The 26,014-nt window shown below is 49.8% G+C and overlaps 1 protein-coding gene across 2 annotated transcripts in view; it reads left to right on the top strand.

The window, feature by feature from the left end:
* The first annotated feature begins 1,316 nt into the window (after positions 1 to 1,316).
* Positions 1,317 to 26,014, top strand: part of OSBPL10 (oxysterol binding protein like 10) — an 850,497-nt gene continuing 825,799 nt past the window's right edge. The window contains exon 1 of one of the 2 annotated variants that reach the window (XM_085630573.1): positions 1,317 to 3,749. In XM_085630573.1, the coding sequence (XP_085486699.1) occupies positions 3,475 to 3,749 (275 nt within the window). In that variant the 5' untranslated portion in view covers positions 1,317 to 3,474. The remainder of the gene's footprint in view (positions 3,750 to 26,014) is intronic. The other variant, XM_085630574.1, reaches the window with a different exon arrangement.

The following is a 26,014-nucleotide window of genomic DNA, read 5'->3' as shown; positions in this document are numbered from 1 at the left end:
GGACTGAGATGTAAAACACTAAGCTACTAGGTACAATCTATGACCAGGACGAGCCTGGTTGGTGTATCCGACCTGTGCTCCATCGCGGAAACCCTCTAATTGCACCTATGTTAGGGTCAGACTCAAACCACTGACTATCATTGTCACCCAGTGCTTTTTGGCACTATTTCTGCTTAAAACTTTTAAAATTCATATCTCTGATTCCCCTTATTGAATGTTTCTAATGCTGTTTATAGGGTTTAGTCCGGTGTTCTCATCCAGCTCTGGACTTGTATTGTTCTGCACTTTGGCTTTAATACTGTTCGGGTTCTGCAGAAATACTTTACACATTGCTCTACTGTTAAACCAGCCTGCTGTGCGCCATAGCGGTGTGAGTGGGGGAGACTTGGGGGGGGGGGGATTGAGCTCAGGATAATTTAGTGACTTTGAGGGTTCACCCAGACAAGGGTCCTGATTATTCCTTGAGGTGGGTAGTCCCCCCCCCCCCCAATAATAATCAGGTTCTTACAGAAAATCTTACAGATACAGAATAAAGGGATGAAATAGGGGGAAATCGACCAAGAGGTGATAAACAATGGATCTTGGATAACACCAGGAGGAGAGGAAGCCATGGGAAAGCCTGGGGAAATAGGAGGGGGTGGGAGAGAGGAGGCTAAAGCCCGCCATGATGCCATATAGACATGAAGAGAGGGGTGGGTGATGTGGGACATGTGGGGCGACAAAGGATGAAAGATGGAGGCGCAGGGTAGAGGCAGAGGGCGAGCCGACTGGTGCCACGGGTAGAGGAGGCAACACAGAGGTACATGGGGGGCTTGGATGGGGACAGTGAGGGGTCACGGGGTTGGAGACGGAGGTAGGAAAGCAGGCAGTGATGTTATATTTGTGTGTGTATCGATTGGCGCTGGAGATGGGGAAGCTCACGGTGGCAGGGAGGCGTGAGAGGTGTAGGAGGGGATTGGATGAGGGCGCGCTGTGACTCTCGCCGTGGAGAAGGGGAGGCGGGGCTGCGTGGGTGGTGACGGAGAGGCACCTGATTTTCAGACCAGGGGGAGGAACGGTGCGTGAGTGACAGCACAGAGATTTCCTCCTCACCAGCAGAAGCTCCGCGCCAAGTGGGCTGGGAAGAGGCAGGCATGAGAGAGCGAAAGGGGAGGGCTGCGGAGAGCTCCCTCCCAGGGAGCTTCCAGCAGCATGCCTCGGCGCTCAGCCACTCACAGGCGCCAGAGAGTGAAAGTGCGTCTCGGTGTGAGTGGGTGTGCGTGCTCGGGCGAGGGACGGCCCCAGAAGCGGCCTCCCTCGGCGCTACAGGAAGAGTCATCATACACACAAACACTCCCCCCGCAGGAGAAAGTACAACTGGGCACGCAGCGGAGGCTGGTGAACCACAGCTGGGGAGTGAACCGGGGAGGGAGGCCGGAGCTGGGAGCCGAGTCAGGGACTGGAAAGGACCGGGGGACTAACTAAGCCTGTGAGAGAAGAGGCGCTAGGAGCCAAGCCTGTAAGTGAAGAGGCGCTAGGACAACGCCTGTGAGTGAAGAGGCGCTAGGCGCCAAGCCTGGGACTGAGAGCAACTTGGAGCCTGTGAGTGAAGAGGCATTAGGAGCCAAGCTTGTGAGTGAAGAAGAGGCGCTTGGAGCCAAGCATGTGGGTGAAGAGGCGCTAGGAGGAGCCAACCCTGGACTGAACGGAGCTAGAAGCCAAGTTGCGAGTGTTCGGAATCAGGCTGCAGGGGCAGGTCCTGGGGTGGCCCCAGCACACAGGGACTTTGAGGTATCATCAAAGCGACCCAGGGGTGCACGGAAGGCTCGGGGGTGCCCGCGGCACACGAGAGGGTGTGTAAAGTCACAGGAGTGCCCGCAGGACACCGTAGATGGTGCAGACTCACGGCACCCACGAGGGACAGCGGGGGCTGTCTTTCCTTTGATGGGCTGCACATCCGAGACCCGCAGGAACCGCCTCTGATTAGTCTGGCCGTCCTGGGCGCAGGGGGCTGCAGGGTCTGAAGCTCCAGGGTGCCCGGCGCGGGTCAAGGCGGCAGGAACTGTGCCTGACTTGGCGACTGTCAACTCGGATAAGTTTCAGGGGAGACATTGGGGCTTCCTAGAAGCAGGGAGGTGGCGTTAAGAACCGAGCTTCAGGAACGGATGTCAGTGGCTCGGCAGGGACAGGCGAAAGCAGAGCTACAGGAACTACTGTCCAGCTCACAGATCTGCAGGAGCGAGCCGCGGCGGCGCTGCACGCCTGAACCTGAAAACATCGAGTAGCAGGAACAGCCGCCTGGACTAGGGCTCAGCTGCTGTGACTGCTGCTCAACACGGAGACCTGCCTGAGGGGGCGGGAGCAGACCTGCAGGAACTGGCCAGAGCAGAGCGTCCGCACCTGGCTCTGAATATCTCAAGCAGTTACGGTGGATTGCTGCAGGAGCTGCTGTCGGGGATCGGAGCGCAACGGCAGGAACGGCTGCAGGTGATCCGAGTACAGCCGCAGGAACCGCTGTCAGGGATCCGAGCACAGCTGCAGGAGCTGCTGTCAGGGATCCGAGCACAGCTGCAGGAGCTGCTGTCAGGGATCCGAGTACAGCCGCAGGAACCGCTGTCAGGGATCCGAGTACAACTGCAGGAACCGCTGTCAGGGATCCGAGCACAGCTGCAGGAACCGCTGTCAGGAATCCGAGCACAGCTGCAGGAACTGCTGTCAGGGATCCAAGCACAGCTGCAGGAACCGCTGTCAGTCATCGGAGCACAGCTGCAGGAACTGCTGTCAGGGATCGGAGCACAGCTGCAGGAACCGCTGTCAGGGATCGGAGCACAGCTGCAGGAACCGCTGTCAGGGATCCGAGCACAGCTGCAGGAACCGCTGTCAGGGATCCGAGCACAGCTGCAGGAGCCGCTGTCAGGGATCCAAGCACAGCTGCAGGAACCGCTGTCGGGGAATCCGAGCACAGCTGCAGGAACTGCTGTCCGGGATCGGAGCACAGCTGCAGGAACCGCTTGCAGTGATCGGAGCACAGCTGCAGGAACTGCTGTCAGGGATCGCAGGAACTGCTGCCCGGCTCAAATATCATCAGGAACTGACCAGGGCTGACCTGCGGACCTGACGAATATACCTAAAAGCACGAAGGCCGTGGTGCAGGGACCATCACCCAGCCCTGGCACAGAGGCAGGAAGTGGAGCCCAACAGGGAGGCGATCTGCAGGAAGTGGCCAGGACAGAGCTGCAGGAACCCACTTTGAATGTTTCTTGCAGTGCGAAGGGAGTGCTGCAGGAACGGAAGAGCTGGGAGTTGCATGTGAACCAGGACCTGCTCTGAAGCCTTCTGGGGAGTGGAGAGGGGCGACAGGGGCATTTCTCATTTGAAAGCCCCAGGGCCGGCAGCGACGGAGCCTTGGTCTCCGCGGCCCCCATCTATGCGTTCTTCAGCCACAGAGAGCCCCCTGCAGCTGCCGCCTCCCTAGGAGGAGGCCGGGAGCCCCCCATGGAGAAGCCCCAGTCCAGCCCGGGCAGCGGCAGCAGCAGCCGGAGCAGCAGCAGGGCCACGTCGGCCGGCTCGTCGCCCTCCTCCGGCGGCGGGAGCCGCAGGGTGTCCGGCGCCGGCCGGCTGCAGGCCGTGGTGGGGAGGCTGAACGCAGCCGGGACTGGAGATGGCGCCCCGGGGACCGGAGGTGGCAGCACCGGGGCCAGGGAGAACCAGCAGGCGCTGGAGGGAGTGCTCAGCAAGTACACCAACCTCCTGCAGGGCTGGCAGAACAGGTAAGAGGGGACTCCGCCCTCGACACTTGCAGGGGGGGGGGGGGGGGGAGTGTAAGAGCCTGAGACCCTTGTAATGCAGTGCTGGCCAGGTGACGCAAGAGCCCCCCCCCCCCCCCAACCACACACACTTCACAATCCAGAAACTGGAACATTTCTGTGAATTTTAGAACTTGTGTAGATCTAATAAATCCTGATTCATATATACCGATATATTAAGACTCGCTAAGATGTGTCAGCATTGTAGCAACTGGCAGTCAGTCTGGGCAGCATTACTTCTTTTAACGAAATTAAAAGGATGAAATGCTGAGTTTATCTGCTGGAATGTGTTTGCACGCAGCTCTCTGCAGGAGGCGCATTACCCGTCAGAGTTGTCCATTTCGCTTCCCACCAGCACGTTTGAACTTACAGCAGCGCCAGTCGCCACCATCGGCTGGCTCAAGGCAGGGGACGCGTCAGAGCTCGTAGTGGTGAGGGGGGTGTTTATGAAGCTGGTACCGTCCGGATGCTGCAGCGCGGACATGCACCGCTGCAGCAGGGACCGGGCCTCGGTCACATCTGTAAGGCGCCTCTGGGTGGTCGCTGTCTGTACACACAAATTCAAGGTAATGCCAGGGTCAGAGTCACCTAAATACAGTGATACCCACAGTGCGGGGGTGGGGGTGATGCGCTACACCTGACTTGATCCCCCCCCCCCCCCTCTTCTGCACACAGAGACACACACAGGCCGTCACAGTATTCTGCATTGGGCACTCTGGTTGTGCTGTTTGACTATTCTATGGATTGTAGGCATGTTTGTGTGTATAACCAGCACTCTTGAAACTCCTCACGCACACTTTAAAGCCTGACACAACACTGGCAAAGGCGTGGCTCAACCCCTGTGGTGCAGGTGGGTCCCCTAACCTTTCAGGGCCCCCCCCATTCAGCCCCAACCAATGAATATCTCTAGTCTAAGGTATTCAAGACTCGAGGACCCTCATCCCATTCTGCGGGGGGGGGGGGGGGGCATAATTTTATGTTCAGACATTGAACACTGGCCCCACGTACCTCAAGAACCACATCAGATTCCACAGACCACTCCGCTCCGCTGGACTCTAACTTGAGCAGCGTCGGATTGGTAAGGGCACTCGGGCAATGCGAGGTGCCCGTGTCCTAGTTCCAGCTGTAAACTGCTATTTTTAGCAGTCTAGGGGGTGATTTGGGTGGTTTCTGCATAGTATCGCCATTGGCACCCCTCAGTCCCCCCTCCCCCAGAATACATACCCAAATAACACACACACAGACTGTTAGGTTGGGTAAAATTTTGCTGCAGGTTTATTACATATTCCAATATGTAATGGGTGGGTTATCTTACGGGCGATCCAAGGGCAGGCAACCAACTGGGCCGCCTGCCCGCCTGATGAGCCGGGCAGCACCGGGGCGAACCCCGCCTTTGCTGCCGTCCAGGTGATTCTCTTACAGGATCACATGCCGTTGGTAACTTCTACTCGCGCCCCTTCCGGGGCGGAGCGTCGCATAGCAAACCCCCGGTTGTTCAGGCCCACAACCGCCCGCAGGACTAGCGGGGCGCCGACACAGCTTCCAGGACCCTCCCCTGAGACTCCTCGGATTTGGCTCAGGCACCCCCTATGGTGCCGCGCAGAGGTACCCTTGGTACCGGCCTGCTTCCAGATCGCCCTGTAACTCCGCCTGCAACGAAAAAAGAAACATTACAACGCTCTTACCCCCACCTGACCCTCACGCTGGGTAAGCGGTAGGGAGGGATGCGGCGTGCAAGGCGAACAAAGAGGTCGCCAGCAGGGTGGGGGAAGGCTAAATAGCCTCCCCCTCGCCACGGAGGCCCGTAAGTGACACGCCTTCGCGTCACTTCCTGGTGAGAGAGAGAGGAGGGAGACACTGGCCGGCGTCCCCGCCCCCTGGAGGGGGGGCGGGGAGGGGTGACCGGTGCCCAGGCGACACTAGGGCGCCGACCGCTCTAGTGGCCGGCGGCATTGTCGGATACCGCCGGCGGCCCAGTGGGTGCCTGAGTGGCCTTTTTGGATGTAGATAGGCATCCATTACCTCCCATTTAGGAACTGGCAGAGGTGTCACTCCCTTTCTCTCGCTGGGCGGACCCATTAATATATGCATATTGAGCGGGTGCAGGGGGCCTGAGCAGAAGTGGCCTCACTTGTTTTCAGGTGTGTTTCACCAGTGTAAACTAATAGGTGCATTTTTTTAGTTAAATAACATTTCTCCGAAGCAGTGTTTTGAGGAAAGGCAATATGCAAATGTGGGCCACTTTTTTTTAGCGTGCCCGGGCCGATTTATTAATCCTAATCCAACCCTGAATTTGAGCACATCTCCCGCATACGCAGAATCGGGGGTCGTGCCTTTTCCTACTTCTCTCCTAAAGCCTCCGCGGCCAGCCCATCCGAGCCGCGTTCTCTGTTCCGGAATTCTGGGAAAAGCTGAAGATACAGCTCCTGAGGCAGGCCCGGCACAGGCTTGGCGCTCACTGCTCCTGCACCGGCGCCAGGATACCCTCCCGGGTGATAGCACACTACAAATACATGGCATGTCATGATAACACAATTATAAAGTACACTTTCACCCCTGGGTATCTTGGCACAAAATAACTGATGTCCGCCTGCTCGGTTTTGGCCGTCAAGTACTGGAACGAGCTCCCCCATCCACTCAGATGCCTTCCAGAAAAAAAAACAATTTCGAAAACAACTGAAAACACATTTATTCAAACTGTAGGGTGGTTGATGTTCTGTTTTCGGCAGTTGGCCTAGCGCCTGGCACTCTTGTGGTAGCTGCGCGCTTTATAAATGTACTCATTCATTCACTCATTCATGTTTATCATTGCCCAACCCGATCATACTCATTTTCTTCGCAATGGGAGGATGAAAGTACAAGTAGACCCGGTGGGATCAGAACACTGATACTCAAAGAAGGGTAACTCAGGTTTTCCAGCCATGCCGAGGGGTAACCAGTCTCAGAGTCTACAGATGGGCCGCAGACCTTTACCGTGAGCTACGACCACAGCAGGTTCTTGACACTGCAGGTCCAGTGACCACACAACCTTCAGTGACCACAGGCTGCACAGGGACCAAGGTTCATTCAAAGACTGGCGTCTCTTTGGAGTCTGACTCTTCTGAGTTCACTGCACAACGCCGGCTGTAGGGCAGTGCGACTGGTGCAGCTGCACCGGGCACTGACTTGTGGAAGGGGATGCCGACCTCATGGGGGGGCATTGTGTTTAGCAATAACTTATGATTGAAGAGATGAGGGGTACTTATGCTCGGAGGTAGTGAGAGAATCTGAGGCGGCGGACATGGGGTGTGGGGGCGCCAAAAACGATTGTTGCACCGGGTGCCACCAGCGCTAAAGCCCGCCCTGTCACTGCACTCTCAGTTCCCTGGGGGCCAGAGGTCATCTAATCGGAGTCACGTGCAACAGCCAATGCACCCAGAACATAAGCGGCGCACAAGTAGCTGGAGTAGTCCTTTACAATAGGTGGCTTAATAGAAGACTCCGTGACATACAACAAACACTAGTAACTAACTCTGGGCTACATGGAGTTCCGTGCTTTCCATCTGCAAAGCGCCTCGTCGCCTCATCAGGGTAGTAACGCTAGATAGTCACAATATAACCCACCCATGTAATGTGAAATAGAGATACTTGGATTTGAACATGAACTACTCATCTAGGGTGGGGAATCCATGGGTGCTTGGCATCCACCTGCAGGAGCATCACCCCCCTCCCCCCCCCCCCCAGCTTCCTGTGTAAAGCATGTAGAGGGGGCCAAAATTACCCTCTAGAGCATGGGTACTCACAAAGATTTGCCTTGGGTCCACAAAGTATTGTCTGTGTAGTGTCCGAAGGCCGCACGGATGCCAATGTTAAATAAATGGGCAAGCATTTATTTGCAGGTTAATAAATGCTTGCCTGTTTAGTCAACATTTTTTTCCTGAATATTAGTGCTCAGCAACAAAACAGCTGCTCTTGCTGCTGTTCACCAGGGGTGGGCGCATATAAAGGTGAAGAGGGCCGCAGGCAGCCCCCGGGCCGTACTTTGAGTATCACTGCTCTAGAGAGTTCATCGTCACAAGGTGTTGATGTAGCGTGACCAGACTTCCTGGATTTGCCCGGACAGTCCCAGTTTTTAAGGACTATCCCCGCGCTTTTTGCTAAAATAAAAGATATGTCCCTGCTTTTGAGAGAGGGTTGGGTGAGTGCATGCATTAATCAGTGTGGTGCAGGCTCACATATCCTCCGACCCTCTCTTAACACCAGGAACAGAAGCTGAGCGGTTTAAAGAGCTCTCTTCATGCCACTAAAGAAGTTTAGTTGTTTAAAAAGCCACCTGCTGTGCTGCCTCGCCTCACTCGTGCGGCACAGCAGGATTAAATGATGAGGTGAATAGGTGTTCGATCACCCCAAGCCGGATTATTAGCAGCACCATCCTGGGTCTCATCACAAGAAGAAAAAAAAAATAATAATAAAAAAAAAATCTGGTCACTCTATGTTGATGTCAGAATGTAAGATGACCCCAGATCGGTCTTCATGTCTGTTGCAGCCCCATAGACAGGTCTCCAGCTCTGTCTTTGCTCTTACTCTGTGACGATCCCGCGGTATCCTTCCGGGACTTTGTTTTCTGAATTCTGTGACTGATTTTGCTCCTGTCGCCCATGCACGTATCACCCACTCCGACAGCATCTCTCCACAATTGCGCCTTCTCATGTGGATACAAATGACCTTCTTCTGGAAAGACCCACTTTCCATGATGTTATTTTGCACCTTGAGTATGTGGTGCATGTTTGAGCGGTCATGGTGCATCTTCTAGTAGTTGTGGGGTATGTTTAGTTGTGGGGTGTGTCATCCTAGTCATGGTACATCTTCTAGTAGTTGTGGGGTATGTTTAGTTGTGGGGCGTGTCATCCTAGTCATGATACATCTTCTAGTAGTTGTGGGGTATGTTTAGTTGTGGTGCGTGTCATTCTAGTCATGATGCATCTTCTAGTAGTTGTGGAGTATGTTTAGTTGTGGTGCGTGTCATCCTAGTCATGATACATCTTCTAGTAGTTGTGGAGTATGTTTAGTTGTGGTGCGTGTCATCCTAATCATGGTGCATCTTCTAGTAGTTGTGGGGTATGTTTAGTCGTGGTGCATGTCAGAGCAGGAGTGGTGCATCTTCTAGTAGTTGTGGGGTATGTTTAGTCGTGGTGCATGTCGGAGCAGGAGTGGTGCATCTTCTAGTAGTTATGGGGTATGTTTAGTCGTGGTGCGTGTCGAAGCAGGAGTGGTGCATCTTCTAGTAGGTGTGGGGTATGTTTAGTCATGGTGCATCTTCTTGTAGTTGTGGGGTATGTTTAGTCGTGGTACATCTTATAGTAGTTGTGGGATATGTTTAGTCGTAATGCGTGTCAGAGCGGTTGTGGCACTGTTTTAGTAGTTGTGGGGTATGTTTACTCGTTACGTGTCAGAGCGGTCATGGTGCATCTTCTACTAGTTGTGGGGTATGTTTACTCCTGGTGCATGTCAGAGCACGAGTAGTGCATCTTATACTAGTTGTGGGGCATGTTTACTCGTAAATGTCAGAATGGTCATGGTGCATCTTCTAGTTGTGGGGTATGTTTAGTCGTGGTGCGTGTCAGCGCAGTCATGGTGCATCTTCTAGTAGTTGTGGGGTATGTTTACTCGTGGTGCGTGTCAGAGCGGTCATGGTGCATCCTCTAGTAATTGGGGGGTATGTTTAGTTGTGGTGCGTGTCATCCTAGCCATGGTGCATCTTCTAGTAGTTGTGGGGTAGGTTTACTCGTGGTGCGTGTCAGAGTGTTCATGGTGCATCTTCTAGTAGTTGTGGGGTGTGTTTAGTTGTGGTCCGTCTCTTAGTAGTATGTTCACTTAGGGATGAGGGTCCTCGGAAGGCTTACAGGATTAGAGTCGTGATAATAGAGATAGACTGGTTTAGGGTGATGCAACTGAGATGGGATCTGCCCGAGTGGTTTTGGCGATGACAACACATACTGCCGGGCATGTATGTTTGGTATTGGGGAGATGCCTGGTTTGGCTTCACGAGTGACGTGGGGATACTGGGGCAAGTTGACATGGGTTCTGCCTGGCTGCCCAACATGAATTTCGGGCATTAATAGGTTTGTTTCTGCTTGCTGGGAAAAGGGGTATTTAGTGAAGGTGATGGAGATGTGGATGGCTGATGGGGAGAGAGGGATGTTGAGATGCTGGGGGTAACAAAAATACCTGAGGGAAGGGTTTTTCTGGTGTTTGAAAGACATCTGAAGGTAAGGCAGGGGGAGTCCTGCGAAGGTTAAGAGAAGAGATGTTTGGGAAACTAAATAGACGAGGAGGAAACAGGAGGCAGCCTGGGAATAGCACAGACAGGCTGGAAAGAAGGTGATGGGGAATTCAGAAGTAGGGAACATGAGCTGAGAAGTTAATAAATAAACGTGTTGAAAGGGTTGGACATTAAAAGGGGCTGTGGGTGTTAGAGACTTAATGGGTTGGTAATGTTTAGGGGGGGTTATGGGTTTACATTTATTGTTAGACCTTTGTTTAGTGCTTGTGGCTAAGCTGATGGACTGTCAGTAATTGTGAGCTCTGCTTGCTTCCATTAAAGCCTTTAGCACAAAAGCAGAAATGTCTAGAGTGGTCCAGAGTTGTCCTTCTCCCAAAGAGTTCACAGCACCTCAGTGACCCTGCCATGGGGAATGTTTTTCATAGTATGTGATCCTTTCATGCAGCATAGAACTCTGTGCCTGTCAACATCATTAGCAGCACTTTTATGTTGCACTTCAAAATCAACAGGGCATTAAAGCCCTCACTCAGAAGAACCACCATTAAAAGTAATGGAAAACACGAGCTTTTGCAAGGGACGTCTGACAATGGTGATGCGCAAGAGCTGAATTGGTCCTCCGGTGTACCAACGAAGCATTATCGGCCCTATTGGCTTGTCTCTTGGCACCGTTCCTCTTGAAGGCGGGTGGGTCTTACTTCTCATGGCGGTGGCTGAAGGACTGTTTGAAAATGCAATATCGGGTAGTTTCTGACCTTCTGGTAGTTTATGCCTCAGCGATGATGTATTGTTGTGTCGGAACCATGCACCCGGGTGCTTTTGTTGTCCTGCAGCAGTGGTTCTTGTGTAGAACTGTCATTGTGAGTTCACTGCTGGTCAGTAATATTCCAGTGGCAGCCTGGCAGTCTCCGTGACAGTTGCAAAACTGTGGAACGTCTTGTTTTTTAATCTCAGGAATGTTATATGGCACCCACTCACAGGAGTTCGGCAGAGCACGTAAACCCTGTCTTGTGTAGGATTGGTTTTCTCCCTATCAGCACTGCTAGGATCTGGTTCATGAGCGCTCTGATTGAGGCCGGTCTCTTGTATGCAGTCCTTTACCAAAACTATATCCACCTAACTGCATCTCCCAGTTTTATCTGTAAGCTCAGTATGTCGGACAACTTCCTCCTTGTTTATATGTGATGACTTTCCACTCTTCTTACTGGGCAAATTCATCTGGAGACTTCATACTTACCACACATCCTTCCGCTTACCTTACAGAAACAATGTTCTTGACACACGCAACACCGTTCCTATTTTAATAGGGTACATGCATCCAAAAAACTGGTGTCCGCTGACTTTTACTTTGCACAGGAATACCAAGTAGCTACCCTACAGAAGCCATATTAATGTTCAGCTTGAAGCCTTGTGACATCTTTCTGCGTGTATTTTCTTACTCTTTAAACAGTTCCCCCAGGCACCCTTTTCACATGCAACAATCCCCACAAGATTTGCAAACTGCCCACATAACTAGAAAAAAAAGACCTCAGTTCACTTTTCTCTTTGGAATGGAGAGCTTGTTCTATTGCTTCTACTGAGTCTCTCTTTGGTTTTATAAATTTTTTAGAAAACTCCCACTTCTGAAATACTCCACTTCATCATATGGAAATTAGCATTTTTCTTTCCTCTACATTAAATCCCTCCAAAACACAACACCAATTCCACAATATGATTTAGATTATTCCTTTCTTTCCCATGAATCAAAATGTCATCTTAAAAAAACCCACAGCTTGAGTCCACCTTTTAAACATTACAAAAGGGGGTGGTGATGGACGGAGTATGCTCAGACGTGAGTCCCTTGCTCACTTTGCCACTGGATTCAAGCAAGCCTGGCTGAAGACGGCTGAAATGCCAGAAACCGGTCCTAGGAAGCTTGTTTCCGGTCCAGGGAAGGCATATCTTGGCAATTCGGGCTGGACTGTTCCCATGAGGCACAGGGTCAGACTGATTTGCATATGGCCATGTCTGAACTGGGGTGGCAGAGTGGGCTAAAGAACGGTGATGGATCAAACCCAGATCTGTTGACTGGGTGTGAGTGTTTGATTGGTTCTGATGCTCCGTCCATCACCACCCCCTTTGGTACCGCTTTGTTCGCCATATGTTGGCAGGGTATGCTCAGACGTGAGTCCCTTGCTCACTTTGCCACTGGATTCAAGCAAGCCTGGCTGAAGACGGCTGAAATGCCAGAAACCGGTCCTAGGAAGCTTGTTTCCGGTCCAGGGAAGGCATATCTTGGCAGTTCGGGCTGGACTGTTCCCATGAGGCACAGGGTCAGACTGATTTGCATATGGCCATGTCTGAACTGGGGTGGCAGAGTGGGCTAAAGAATGGTGATGGATCAAACCCAGATCTGTTGACTGGGTGTGAGTGTTTGATTGGTTCTGATGCTCCGTCCATCACCACCCCCTTTGGTACCACCTTTTAAACATGGCATGGATCAACCTTTGAGAGATATACTTGCCGGGGTCAAATCAAAGTCTTAACTCGTGAGCAAAGGCTCCTTCTGGTATAACAAAAACAGTCAGTCAGATGCCTGCAATCAGGATGTAGTCCACCTGATGGCATTCAATGTTAAATTCAACTCAGTGAACCACTTCGCCTTCCTCACTATATGTACAATATCATACATGTTAACAACATAAACAATCAACATTGGTGTTACTGCTTATGTTACACAAATCAACGCGTAATCATATGCCCTTTTGTTTTGCTCAGGACTTTCAGAGACAGCCTCTCCAGGGAATAAATGGATCCAATCATCTTATTCACACTATTTCCTTTTATATCCTCCTCACATTTTCCGGCAGAACTGTTGGCACCTGTCTTACCATTATGCACAACCTGAATGACCTCATTCTTTAGCTTAAAAGCTGGAGGAAGGCCTTCAAATCAACGTAAGGATTCCTTAAAAAAAGCTTGCATTTCTCCAAACCCACGTTCCATCCTTGTTCGCCAACTTTTAAAATGTGCTCTGTTCTTTAGTAATCCGATTAATTGATTCTGCTGTGCATACCCCAAATAAAGCACACACACAATTAACTCTGGCACATAATTTCTTTCAAACTTATCTTTGCATAAAAATAGTCTCTTAGCCATTTTCAATGCTCCATTGGGCTCTCTCACTGGCAAAAGTGCTCTCCAGATTATTATTCTCACCAATTTCAAAGACCCTTCTTCAGACAATCTGGTATAATTGAGTATTGTGACATTTAGCCTTGAGAGATCTTCAAGGCTAGGCCATTTCCTGAAATTTCTCAAACACATTATCCGAACAATACTTCTTCTCTTTATTCATCAAACAACAAAAGCAAATTATAGCCTGCCTCTTATCAGTCTTCACATTATGTGTACTACTGTTCGATGTATCCCTTGCAGCCTTTGACAAATGGGTCTCCGTTTGTCGATTCCATTCTATGTGTTATTATGCATTTTAACCTCTCAGTAAAACATGCACAATAAAACACCATTTCTTTTAGCTAGCACAGTTATGCTATGGAAATATCCAAAGAAGGAGGTCACAATGGCAAGGTCTCTTTGTACCTTACAGGGAGGTAATTGACCAGACAATCCTTTAAAGTTAGGCCTCTTTATCATCGGTTACCATATAGTCTAAGTCCCCCTATATTTGCTGTTTGCCGGACTCGGGTGTCTTAAAGTGTGGAGGATTTACTGCAAAAGGGGTCATGAGTAAGTTTAGCTGAAGTTGTTAACTTGAGAAGTTCTAGTTTCTTCTTGATGTGTGCAGGACCACACCCCCTATCCTGCCAAAATTGATACTTTTGATTGGCATGGACTCCTCCTATCCAGTGAAATGTCTTTTGCTAATTTTGTCCTTTCCTGGTTTGTTACAACTGGGTTCACTGGGTGAGATTTTGCCAGTTTCCACATGATATGCCTACCCTTTCAGCCCCTCCCTAGAGTGTGCGATTCTCTGCTCCGGGCCTTGGTTGAGTTCCTGAATTAGCAATATTTACTCTCTTCCCCCCCCCCCCGCCCCCCCCCCATCGCTTTTTCACCTAATCTCCAATCAATGTCACAAATGTGAACATATTTTAAAATAATGGACACTACTACCGTGGAACTCAACCTTAACTGTAAGGTGTAAGGCAGCAGTACTTATTTTAACGAAATTAAAAGGATGAAATGAAAGGAGTTTCTCCGCTGGAATGTGTTTGCACGCAGCTCTCTGCAGGAGGCGCATTACCCGTCATAGTTGTCCATTTCGCTTCCCAGCAGCACATTTGAACTTACAGCAGCGCCACCATCGGCTGGCTCGAGGCAGGGGACGCGTCAGAGCTCATAGTGGTGAGGGGGGTGTTTATGAAGCTGGTACCGTCCGGATGCTGCAGCGCGGACATGCACCGCTGCAGCAGAGACCGTGCCTCGGTCACATCTGTAAGGCGCCTCTGGGTGGTCGCTGTCTGTACACACAAATTCAAGGTAATGCCAGGCTCAGAGTCACCTAAATACAGTGATACCCACAGTGCGGGGGTGGGGGTGATGCGCTACACCTGACTTGACCCCCCCCCCGCTTCTGCACACAGAGACACACACAGGCCGTCACAGTATTCTGCATTGGGCACTCTGGTTGTGCTGTTTGACTATTCTATGGATTGTAGGCGTGTTTGTGTGTATAACCAGCACTCTTGAAACTCCTCAGGCACACTTTGAAGCCTGACACAACACTGGCAAAGGCGTGGCTCAGCCCCTGTGGTGCAGGTGGATCCCCTAACCTTTCAGGGGCCCTCATTCAGCCCCAACCAATGAATATCTCTAAGGTATTCAAGACTCGAGGACCCTCATCACATTCTGCAGGGGAGGGTGGCATAATTTTGTGTTCAGACATTGAACACTGGCCCCACGTACCTCAAGAACCACATCAGATTCCACAGACCTACCAGACCCCTCCGCTCCGCTGGACTCTAACTTGAGCAGCGTCGGATTGGTAAGGGCACTCGGGCAATGCGAGGTGCCCGTGTCCTAGTTCTAGCTGTAAACTGCTATTTTTAGCAGTCAGAGGGGTGATTTGGGTGGTTTCTGCATTGTCGGATACCGCCAGCGGCCCAGTGGGTGCCTGAGTGGCCTTTTTGGAACTAGATAGGCATCCATTACCTCCCATTTAGGAACTGGCAGAGGTGTCACTCCCTCCCTCTCGCTGGGCGGACCCATTAATGTATGCATATTGAGCGGGGGTGAGGGGCCTGAGCAGAAGTGGCCTCACTTGTTTTCAGGTGTGTTTCACCAGTGTAACCTAATAGGTGCATTTTTTTTTACCCCCCCTCCCCCTCCCCTTTTTTTATGTTGAATAACATTTCCCCGAAACAGTGTTTTGAGGAAAGGCAATATGCAAATGTGGGCCACTATTTTTAGCATGGCGGGGCCGATTATTAATCCCAATCCAACCCTGAATTTGAGCACATCTCCCGCATACGCAGAATCGGCGGTGGTGCCTTTTCCTACTTCTCTCCTAAAGCCTCCGCGGCCAGCCCAGCCCAGCCGCGTTCTCTGTACCGGAATTCTGGGAAAAGCTGAAGATACAGCTCCTGAGGCAGGCCCGGCACAGGCTTGGCGCTCACTGCTCCTGCACCGGCGCCAGGATACCCTCCCGGGTGATAGCACACTACAAATACATGGCATGTCATGATAACACAATTATAAAGTACACTTTCACCCCTGGGTATCTTGGCACAAAATAACTGATGTCCGCCTGCTCGGTTTTGGCCGTCAAGTACTGGAACGAGCTCCCCCATCCACTCAGATGCCTTCCAGAAAAAAAAACAATTTCGAAAACAACTGAAAACACATTTATTCAAACTGTAGGGTGGTTGATGTTTTGTTTTCGGCAGTTGGCCTAGCGCCTGGCACTCTTGTGGTAGCTGCGCACTTTATAAATGTACTCATTCATTCACTCATTTATGTTTATCATTGCCCAACCCGATCATACTCATTTTCTTGACAATGGGAGGATGAAAGTACAAGTAGACCCGGTGGGATCAGAACACTGATACTCAAAGAAGGGTAACTTAGGTTTTCCAGCCTTGCTGAGGGGTAACCAGTCTGAGTCTACAGATGGGCCGCAGACCTTTACCGTGAGCTACGACCACAGCAGGTTCTTGACACTGCAGGTCCAGTGACCACACAACTTTCAGTGACCACAGGCTGCACAGGGACCAAGGTTCATTCAAATACTGGCGTCTCTTTGGAGTCTGACTCTTCTGAGTTCACTGCACAACGCCGGCTTTAGGGCAGTGCGACTGGTGCAGCCGCACCGGGCGCTGACTTGTGGAAGGGGATGCCGACCTCATGGGGGGCATTGTGTTTAGCAATAACTTATGATTGAAGAGATGAGGTGTCAGGTCCCGCGAAGGCCTCTCAGGATCGGTTTGTTGCTCAATGGGGGCCCCCCTATTGACAACCCTAATTCCGAGTTGCCGTAAAGGCACGGAAGCTTAAGGGGGTCAATCGGGGGGAAGGAAAGGAAGGGAACAGCGGGGAGGGAGATCTGTAAATGAAACACAGGGTTTGTTTGCACTATCGCATATACCTTAAACAATAATATCACCCACTTGTCTCTCATAAACGATTAGGTCTACCTGTAAAGGAAAAGAACCAAATCTAGCTTTAGCAGAAGAAGGGCGATTAAGGTTTGTCAAAGCCTCTTCAAGGCCAGCTAGATGCAGGGTGCTCAGGGATGCCTCGGTTCTGTATACGCTACTCAAATGGCATGACTGTTGATAAACAAACAACACATAAACCCCCCCAGTTCACACAGCAGTTGAATATACCTTTTTATAGGACGTAACACATGTACCAACCAGAAAGGGTGTGCTGGTAGGCCTCACTGGGGAAAGAAGGTCTTATGCTGCAGCCTAGCGGCCACTCTATAAACACCCAGCTAGAAGACGAAACAAACACACACACATATCATCGGTACATGGTAGGCATCACGTATAACAGTAGGCGTTGAGCTTTGACATCTGATAAGGCAGAACAAGGTTGGACAATGAAATCCACAGCGTGGTATTATAGTCATACCACCTGGTAATGTCAATCGTTTCCGTGCGCTCCACGCACTCAATCAGGTAGGATAAGTATTTCCCAAATAAGGTCTCACGAATAAGCAGTTTGATTAGCAGTTACCGGTTGAAGAATGCAAGAACGTGTGCACGAAAGGACTCTTGGCGGTGTCACTGACACCCTTACCGCACCCGGGAAACACCACAACAGGATTCTTCACTGCAACAAGGTCAAGGTCAGGCTCCAGGATAATCTGCGAGCGTATCTCCTCGCTCTCCGGGCTAAATGGCTTCCCGGCTCTCGCGCCGCGTCACTTCCTGTGCGCGCGCGTCGCCGGCACACCGGCTGATGGGAGCTGTAGTTCCGTTGCTACTTTGGTGTCCCCCATTTGCCCCGCATCTCGCGGAACTGGTTCGCGGCCCGATCCCAACGGGCTGCGTCTTCCTTGAGGGATGTCAAGGGGGCAGAGGTCCGGTGAGTAATCGTGACATGAGGGGTACTTATGCTCGGAGGTAGTGAGAGAATCTAAGGCGGCGGACATGGGGTGTGGGGGCGCCAGAATCGATTGTTGCACCGGGTGCCACCAGCGCTAAAGCCAGCCCTGTCACTGCACTCTCAGTTCCCTGGGGGCCAGAGGTCATCTAATCGGAGTCACATGCAACAGCCAATGCACCCAGAACATAAGCGGCGCACAAGTAGCTGGGGTATTGATTTACAATAGGTGGCTTAATAGAAGACTCCATGACATACAACAAACACTAGTAACTAACTCTGGGCTACATGGAGTTCCGTGCTTTCCATCTGCCAAGCGCCTCGTCGCCTCATCAGGGTAGTAACGCTAGATAGTCACAATATAACCCACCCATGTAATGTGAAATAGAGATACTTGGATTTGAACATGAAATACTCATCTCTGGAGGGGAATCCATGGGTGCTGGGCATCCACCTGCAGGAGCATCACCCATACCCCCCCCCCCAACTTCCTGTGTAAAGCATGTAGAGGGGGCCAAAATTACCCTTTAGAGCATGGGTACTTACCAAGATTTGTCATGGGGTCACAAAGTATTGTCTGTGTAGTGTCCGAAGGCCGCACGGATGCCAATGTTAAATAAATGGGCAAGCATTTATTTGCAGGTTAATAAATGCTTGCCTGTTTAGTCAACATTTTTTTCCTGAATATTAGTGCTCAGCAACAAAACAGCTGCTCTTGCTGCTGTTCACCAGGGGTGGGCGCATATAAAGGTGAAGAGGGCCGCAGGCAGCCCCCGGGCCGTACTTTGAGTATCACTGCTCTAGAGAGTTCATCGTCACAAGGTGTTGATGTAGCGTGACCAGACTTCCTGGATTTGCCCGGACAGTCCCAGTTTTTAAGGACTATCCCCGCGCTTATTGCTAAAATAAAAGATATGTCCCTGCTTTTGAGAGAGGGTTGGGTGAGTGCATGCATTAATCAGTGTGGTGCAGGCTCACATATCCTCCGACCCTCTCTTAACACCAGGAACAGAAGCTGAGCGGTTTAAAGAGCACTCTTCATGCCACTAAAGAAGTTTAGTTGTTTAAAAAGCCACCTGCTGTGCTGCCTCGCCTCACTCGTGCGGCACAGCAGGATTAAATGATGAGGTGAATAGGTGTTTGATCACCCCAAGCCCGGATTATTAGCAGCACCATCCTGGGTCTCATCACAAGAAGAAAAAAATAAGAATAATAAAAAAAAAAAAATATATATATATATATATATATATATATATATTCACTGAAAAAACCATAGGTTTCACACATGTTATAGTTAGCGGAAATTTTACTGATAAAAAACCAATGAAATTCCCCCGTTATAGTTAGTGCAGGCAACTATAACTCACGCGACCGCAATCCTCTGCTGATGCTAATACTGTATTTAGACACTTATTTGCCCATGTCTTCTTCCATACATTTTTAGCTATACATATATTACAAATATTTTTTTTTCATAAAGACACATATGTCATCAGCAGAAGATTGCGGTCGCGTGAGTTATAGTTGCCTGCACTAACTATAACGGGGGAATTTCATTGGTTTTTTATCAGTAAAATTTCCGCTAACTATAACATGTGTGAAACCTATGGTTTTTTCAGTGAATTTGCAAGGTTTTTTAAATGCTAATTCCTAACTATAACGTGTGTGAAACCTATGGTTTTTTCAGTGAATTTGTACGGTTTTTTAAATGCTAAGTTACTTTACGCCATTCGTGGCGTGCGCGCCCACTTAACGCAGTTCGTTCCGTGCGCGCACAGTGAGCACGCGGAGCGCTTCGCGCACCGCGCGCCCACTTTACGCAGTTAGTGCCGTGCACGCACGGTGGGCACGCGGTGCGATGACAAAGCAAGAAAGCACGTCAACAAATCTGTTTCTGCTTTCCTCCGTGACTATGGTATGGGTGCCATTTACCACAACAACTTGCGTTATGACATGCAAGACATTTATAGAGGAGATGGTGTGCACTTCAATGATGAAGGGAACAGAGTCTTCCTCTTGAACCTTAGACTCTGCATCGGTACTTACTTGTAGGTACCACTAAAAAATCATTTCATAAACACAACGGCTCTTTTTAGAGCCCCCTAATATCTAAACACTTAAATCTGATTTTCATTTTTTTTTTTTTTTTTTCTACCGTACGCTTACCGTAAGCTTACCGTACGCGTACCCCGTGATTTTTTTTAAAATCAATAAATGTTTTTTTTGTACTTTTCTGTCCTTCTTTGACCCCCTTACAAATGTTAGGGGGTCTGTAACTCTCCTCATTGCCCCCTTTCCTTGTTTTCACTCTTTTTTTTCAGAGTGAAATACACAAAATGGCGGCCGCCGCTTCCTGGTTTCGGCCGATTCGAATGTTTACTAAGATCTAAGAGCCAATCAGAATCGCGCACGCCACCGTACGCTTACCGTAAGCGTACGGTAAGCGTACCGTAAGCGGGCTCAGATATATATATTGATTTAAAGGCTATTTTCTCAGAATCTACTGAACAGATTTACACCAAACCTACAAAAGGCACTTCCTTGACCTAGGGACTACCTCTCTGCCAAATTTTGAGTAATTCTGTTCAGCCGTTCGGGCTGTAGCTCGTTCTAAAGGTCCTATGGAAAAATGCATGGGAAAAACGCGTTTTGGGACCCCCCTTTTATCTCAGCCCCCGCTTGACGGATCCCCCCGAGACTTTCAGGGTAAGAGCGGAGCGTAGCGCCCCACCTATTTTGAGAAATTCGCGAGGATTCGTCGACCGGCGCCAAAGTTATTCAAAATAGAATGTTGCGGTTTTCCTATGGAAACGTGGTCCTAACTATAACTACCTACTGGCGACCGCCAGTAGGTAATATATATATATATATATATATATATATATATATTCTATAATTTCCCTCCATCATCATAATCCGGCCGTAGCCAAAACATAGTCCTATTTCTATGGCTGTGTCCCGGTTTTTCATTCTGAAAATCTGGTCACTCTGTTGATGTCAGAATGTAGGATGACCCCAGATCGGTCTTCATGTCTGTTGCAGCCCCATAGACCGGTCTCCAGCTCTGTCTTTGCTCTTACTCTGTGACGATCCCGCGGTGTCCTTTCCGGACCTTGTTTTCTGAATTCTGTGACTGATTTTGCTCCTGTCACCCATGCACGTATCACCCACTCCGACAGCATCTCTCCACAATTGCGCCTTCTCATGTGGATACAAATGACATTCTTCTGGAAAGTCCCACTTTCCATGACGTTATTTTGCACCTCGAGTATGTGGTGCATGTTTGAGCAGCCATGGTGCATATTCTAGTAGTTGTGGGGTATGTTTAGTTGTGGTGCGTGCCATTCTAGTCATGATACATCTTCTAGTAATTGTGGGGTATGTTTTGTTGTGGTGCATGTCAGAGCGGTCGTGGTGAATCCTCTAGTAATTGGTGGAAATGTTTAGTCGTGGTGCGTGTCATCCTAATCATGGTGCATCTTCTAGTAGTTGTGGGGTATGTTTAGTCGTAGTGCATGTCAGAGCAGGAGGGGTGCATGTTCTAGTAGGTGTGGGGTATGTTTAGTCGTGGTGCATGTCAGAGCATGAGTGGTGCATCTTCTAGTAGGTGTGGGGTATGTTTAGTCGTGGTGCATCTTCTTGTAGTTGTAGGGTATATTTAGTCGTAATGCGTGTCAGAGCGGTTGTAGCACTGTTCTAGTAGTTGTGGGGTATGTTTACTCATACATGTCAGAACGGTCATGGTGCTTCTTCTACTAGTTTTGGGGTATGTTTATTCGTGGTGCATGTCAGAGCACGAGTGGTGCATCTTCTAGTAGTTGTGGGGTATGTTTAGTCATGGCGCATGTCAGAGCAGGAGTGGTGCATCCTCTAGGAGGTGTGGGGTATGTTTAGTCGTGGTGCATCTTCTTGTAGTTGTAGGGTATATTTAGTCGTAATGCGTGTCAGAGCGGTTGTAGCACTGTTCTAGTAGTTGTGGGGTAGGATTACTCGTACGTGTCAGAACGGTCATGGTGCATCTTCTACTAGTTGTGGGGTATGTTTACTCGTGGTGCATGTTTGAGCGGTCATGGTGCATCTTCTAGTAGTTATGGGGTATGTTTAGTCGTGGCGCGTGTCAGAGTGGTCATGGTGCATCTTCTAGCAGTTGTGGGGTGTGTTTCGTCGTGGCACGTGTCAGAGTGGTTGTGGTGCATCTCCTAGGAGTTGTGGCGTACGTTTAGTCATAATGCGTGTCAGAGCGGTCATGGCGCTGCTTATAGTAGTTGTGGGGTATGTTTACTCGTGGTATGCTTGTTTCCAGTTCGGGGAAGACCTAGCTTGGCAGTTTGGGCTGGACTATTCCCATGAGGTACAGGGTCAAGACTGATTTGCATATAGTTGGGTCTGAACTGAGGTGGCGAAGTGAACTAAAGAACGATGATGGATTCAACCCAGATCTGTGACTGGGGCTGAGTGTTTGAAAAGTTTCAGCGCTCCCTCCATCATCTCTTTGTGTTTGTGCTATTCATGGTGCGTGTCAGAGCGGTCATGGTGCATCTTTTAGTAGTTGTGTGGTATGTTTACTCGTGGTATGTGTCAGTCGTCACCGTACATCCTCTAGTAATTGTGAGGTATGTTTAGTCGTTGTGCGTGTCAGCTCAGTCATGGTGCATCTTCTAGTACTTGTGGGGTATGTTTAGCCGTGGTGCGTGTCAGAGCATGAGTGGTGCATCTTCTAGTAGGTGTGGGGTATGTTTAGTCGTAATGCGTGTCAGAGAGGTCGAGGTACTGCTTCTGGTAGTTGTGGGGTATGTTTAGTTGTGGGGCATGTCAGAGTAGTCATGGTGCATCTTCTAGTAGTTGTGGGGTATGTTTAGTTGTGTGGTATGTTTAGTTGTGGGGCATGTCAGAGCAGTCATGGTGCATCTTCTAGTACTTGTGGGTTATGTTCACTCGTGGTGCGTGTCAGAGCAGTCATGGTGCATCGTCTAGTAGTTTTGGGGTATGTTTAGTTGTGGTGCATGTCAGAGCAGTTATGGTGCATCTTATAGTAATTGTGGGGTATGTTTAGTCGTGGTGCTGCTACTAGTAGTTATGGGGTATGTTTCATTGTAGTGCATGTCAAAGAGGTCGTGGTGCATATTCTACTAGTTGTGGGTATGTTTACTTGTGGTCCGTGCCAGAGCAGTCGTGGTGCATCTTATAGTAGTTGTGGGGTATGTTTAGTCGTAATGCGTGTCAGAGCGGTCGTAGCAATGTTCTAGTAGTTGTGGGGTATGTTTACTCGTGGTGCGTGGTGCATCTTCTAGTAGTTGTGGGATATGTTTAGTTGTGGTGCGTGTCAGAGCGGTCATGGTGCATCCTCTAGTAATTGGGGGGTATGTTTAGTTATGGTGCCTTTCAGCGCAGCTATGGTGCATCTTCTAGTAGTTGTGGGTATGTTTAGTGGTGGATCTGTCAGAGAGGTCGTGGTGCATCTTCTAGTAGTTGTGGGGTATGTTTACTCGTGGTGTGTGTCAGCGCAGTCATGATGCATCTTCTAGTAGTTGTGGAGTATGTTTTCTAGTGTTGCGTGTCAGAGCGGTCATGGTGCATCTTCTAGTAGTTGTGGGGTATGTTTACTCGTGGTGTGTGTCAGCGCAGTCATGATGCATCTTCTAGTAGTTGTGGAGTATGTTTTCTAGTGTTGCGTGTCAGAGCGGTCATGGTGCATCTTCTAGTAGTTGTGGGGTATGTTTACTCGTGGTGCGTGTCAGAGCGGTCATGGTGCATCCTCTAGTAATTGGGTGGTATGTTTAGTCGTGGTGCGTGTCCTCCTAGTCATGGTGCATCTTCCAGTAGTTATGGGGTATGTTTAGTTGTGGTGCATGTCAGCGCAGTCATGGTGCATCTTCTAGTAGTTATGGGGTATGTTTAGTTGTGGTGCGTGTCAGCGCAGTCGTAGTGCTGCTACTAGTAGTTATGGGGTAGGTTTCGTTGTAGTGCATGTCAAAGCGGTCGAGGTGCATACTCTACTAGTTGTGGGTATGTTTACTTGTGGTCCGTGCCAGAGCAGTCGTGGTGCATCTTATAGTAGTTGTGGGGTATGTTTAGTCGTAATGCGTGTCAGAGCGGACGTAGCAATGTTCTAGTAGTTGTGGGGTATGTTTACTCATGGTGCGTGTCAGCGCAGTAATTGTGCTTCTTCTAGTATTTGTGGGGTATGTTTAGTCGTGGTGCATGTCAGAGCAGGAGTGGTGCATCTTCTAGTAGTTGTGGGGTATGTTTAGTTGTGGTGCGTGTCAGAGCGGTCATGGTGTATCCTCTAGTAATTGGGGGGTATGTTTAGTCATGGTGCCTTTCAGCGCAGCTATGGTGCATCTTCTAGTAGTTGTGGGTATATTTAGTGGTGGATCTGTCAGAGAGGTCGTGGTGCATCTCCTAGTAGTTGTGGGTATGTTTACTTGTGGTGGTTGTCAGCGCAGTCATGGTGCATCTTCAAGTAGTTGTGGGGTATGTTTAGTCATGGTGCCTTTCAGCGCAACTATGGTGCATCTTCTAGTAGTTGTGGGTATGTTTAGTGGTGGATCTGTCAGAGAGGTCGTGGTGCATCTCCTAGTAGTTGTGGGTATGTTTACTTGTGGTGGTTGTCAGAGCAGTCACAGTGCATCTTCTAGTAGTTGTGGGGTATGTTTACTAGTGTTGCGTGTCAGAGCGGTCATGGTGCATCTTCTAGTAGTTGTGGGGTATGTTTAGTTGTGGTGCATGTCAGCGCAGTCATGGTGCTTCTTCTAGTAGTTGTGGGGTATGTTTACTAGTGGTGTGTGTCAGAGCGGTCATGGTGCATCTTCTAGTAGTTGTGGGGTATGTTTACTCATGGTGCGTGTCAGAGCGGTCATGGTGCATCCTCTAGTAATTGGGGGTATGTTTATTCGTGGTGCGTGTCAGCGCAGTCATGGTGCATCTTCTAGTAGTTGTGGGGTATGTTTACTCGTGGTGCGTGTCAGAGCGGTCATGGTGCATCCTCTAGTAATTGGGGGGTATGTTTAGTTGTGATGCGTGTCAGAGCGGTCATGGTGCATCTTCTGGTAGCTGTGGGGTATGTTTACTAGTGGTGCGTGTCAGAGCGGTCATGGTGCATCTTCTAGTAGCTGTGGGGTATGTTTACTAGTGGTGCGTGTCAGAGCGGTCATGGTGCATCTTCTAGTAGTTGTGGGGTATGTTTAGTTGTGGTGCGTGTCAGCGCAGTCATGGTGCATCTTCTAGTAGTTGTGGGGTATGTTTAGTCGTGGTGCGTGTCAGCGCAGTCATGGTGCATCTTCTAGTAGTTGTGGGGTATGTTTAGTCATGGTGCGTGTCAGCGCAGTCATGGTGCATCTTCTAGTAGTTGTGGGGTATGTTTAGTTGTGGTGCATGTCAGCGCAGTCATGGTGCTTCTTCGAGTAGTTGTGGGGTATGTTTACTAGTGGTGTGTGTCAGAGCGGTCATGGTGCATCTTCTAGTAGTCATGGTGCATCTTCTAGTAGTTGTGGGGTATGTTTACTTGTGGTGCGTGTCAGAGCGGTCATGGTGCATCCTCTAGTAATTGGGGGGTATGTTTAGTCGTGATGCATGTCAGAGCGGTCATGGTGCATCTTCTAGTATCTGTGGGGTATGTTTACTAGTGGTGCGTGTCAGAGCAGTCATGGTGCATTGTCTAGTAGCTGTAGAGTATGTTTACTAGTGGTGTGTGTCAGAGCGGTCATGGTGCATCTTCTAGTAGTTGTGGGGTATGTTTACTCGTGGTGCGTGTCAGAGCGGTCATGGTGCATCCTCTAGTAATTGGGGGGGGTATGTTTAGTTGTGGTGCGTGTCAGCGCAGTCATGGTGCATCTTCTAGTAGCTGTGTGGTATGTTTAGTCGTGGTGCGTGTCAGCGCAGTCATGGTGCATCTTCTAGTAGTTGTGGGGTATGTTTACTCGTGGTGCGTGTCAGAGCGGTCATGGTGCATCTTCTAGTAGTTGTGGGGCATGTTTACTCGTGGTGCGTGTCAGAGCAGGAGTGGTGCATCTTCCAGTAGTTGTGGGGTATGTTTAGTCGTGTTGCGTTTCAGCGCAGTCATGGTGCATCTTCTAGTAGTTGTGGGGATGTTTAGTCGTGGTGCGTGTCAGAGCGGTCATGGTGCATCCTCTAGTAATTGTGGGGTATGTTTACTCATGGTGCGTGTCAGAGCGGTCATGGTGCATCCTCTAGTAATTGGGGGGTATGTTTAGTTGTGGTGCGTGTCATCCTAGCCATGGTGCATCTTCTAGTAGTTGTGGGCTATGTTTAGTCGTGGTGCGTGTCAGCGCGGTCATGGTGCATCTTCTAGTAGTTATGGGGTATGTTTAGTTGTTGTCCGTCTCTTAGTAGTATGTTCACTTAGGGATGAGGGTCCTCGAAAGGCTTACAGGATTAGAGTCGTGATAATAGAGATAGA

This window comes from Triturus cristatus, chromosome 10, assembly GCF_964204655.1.
Source record: "Triturus cristatus chromosome 10, aTriCri1.1, whole genome shotgun sequence".
Classification (NCBI taxonomy): domain Eukaryota; kingdom Metazoa; phylum Chordata; class Amphibia; order Caudata; family Salamandridae; genus Triturus; species Triturus cristatus.
The sequence above is the reverse complement of the archived record's forward strand: the minus strand, read 5'-3'. Positions and strand labels throughout refer to the sequence as shown.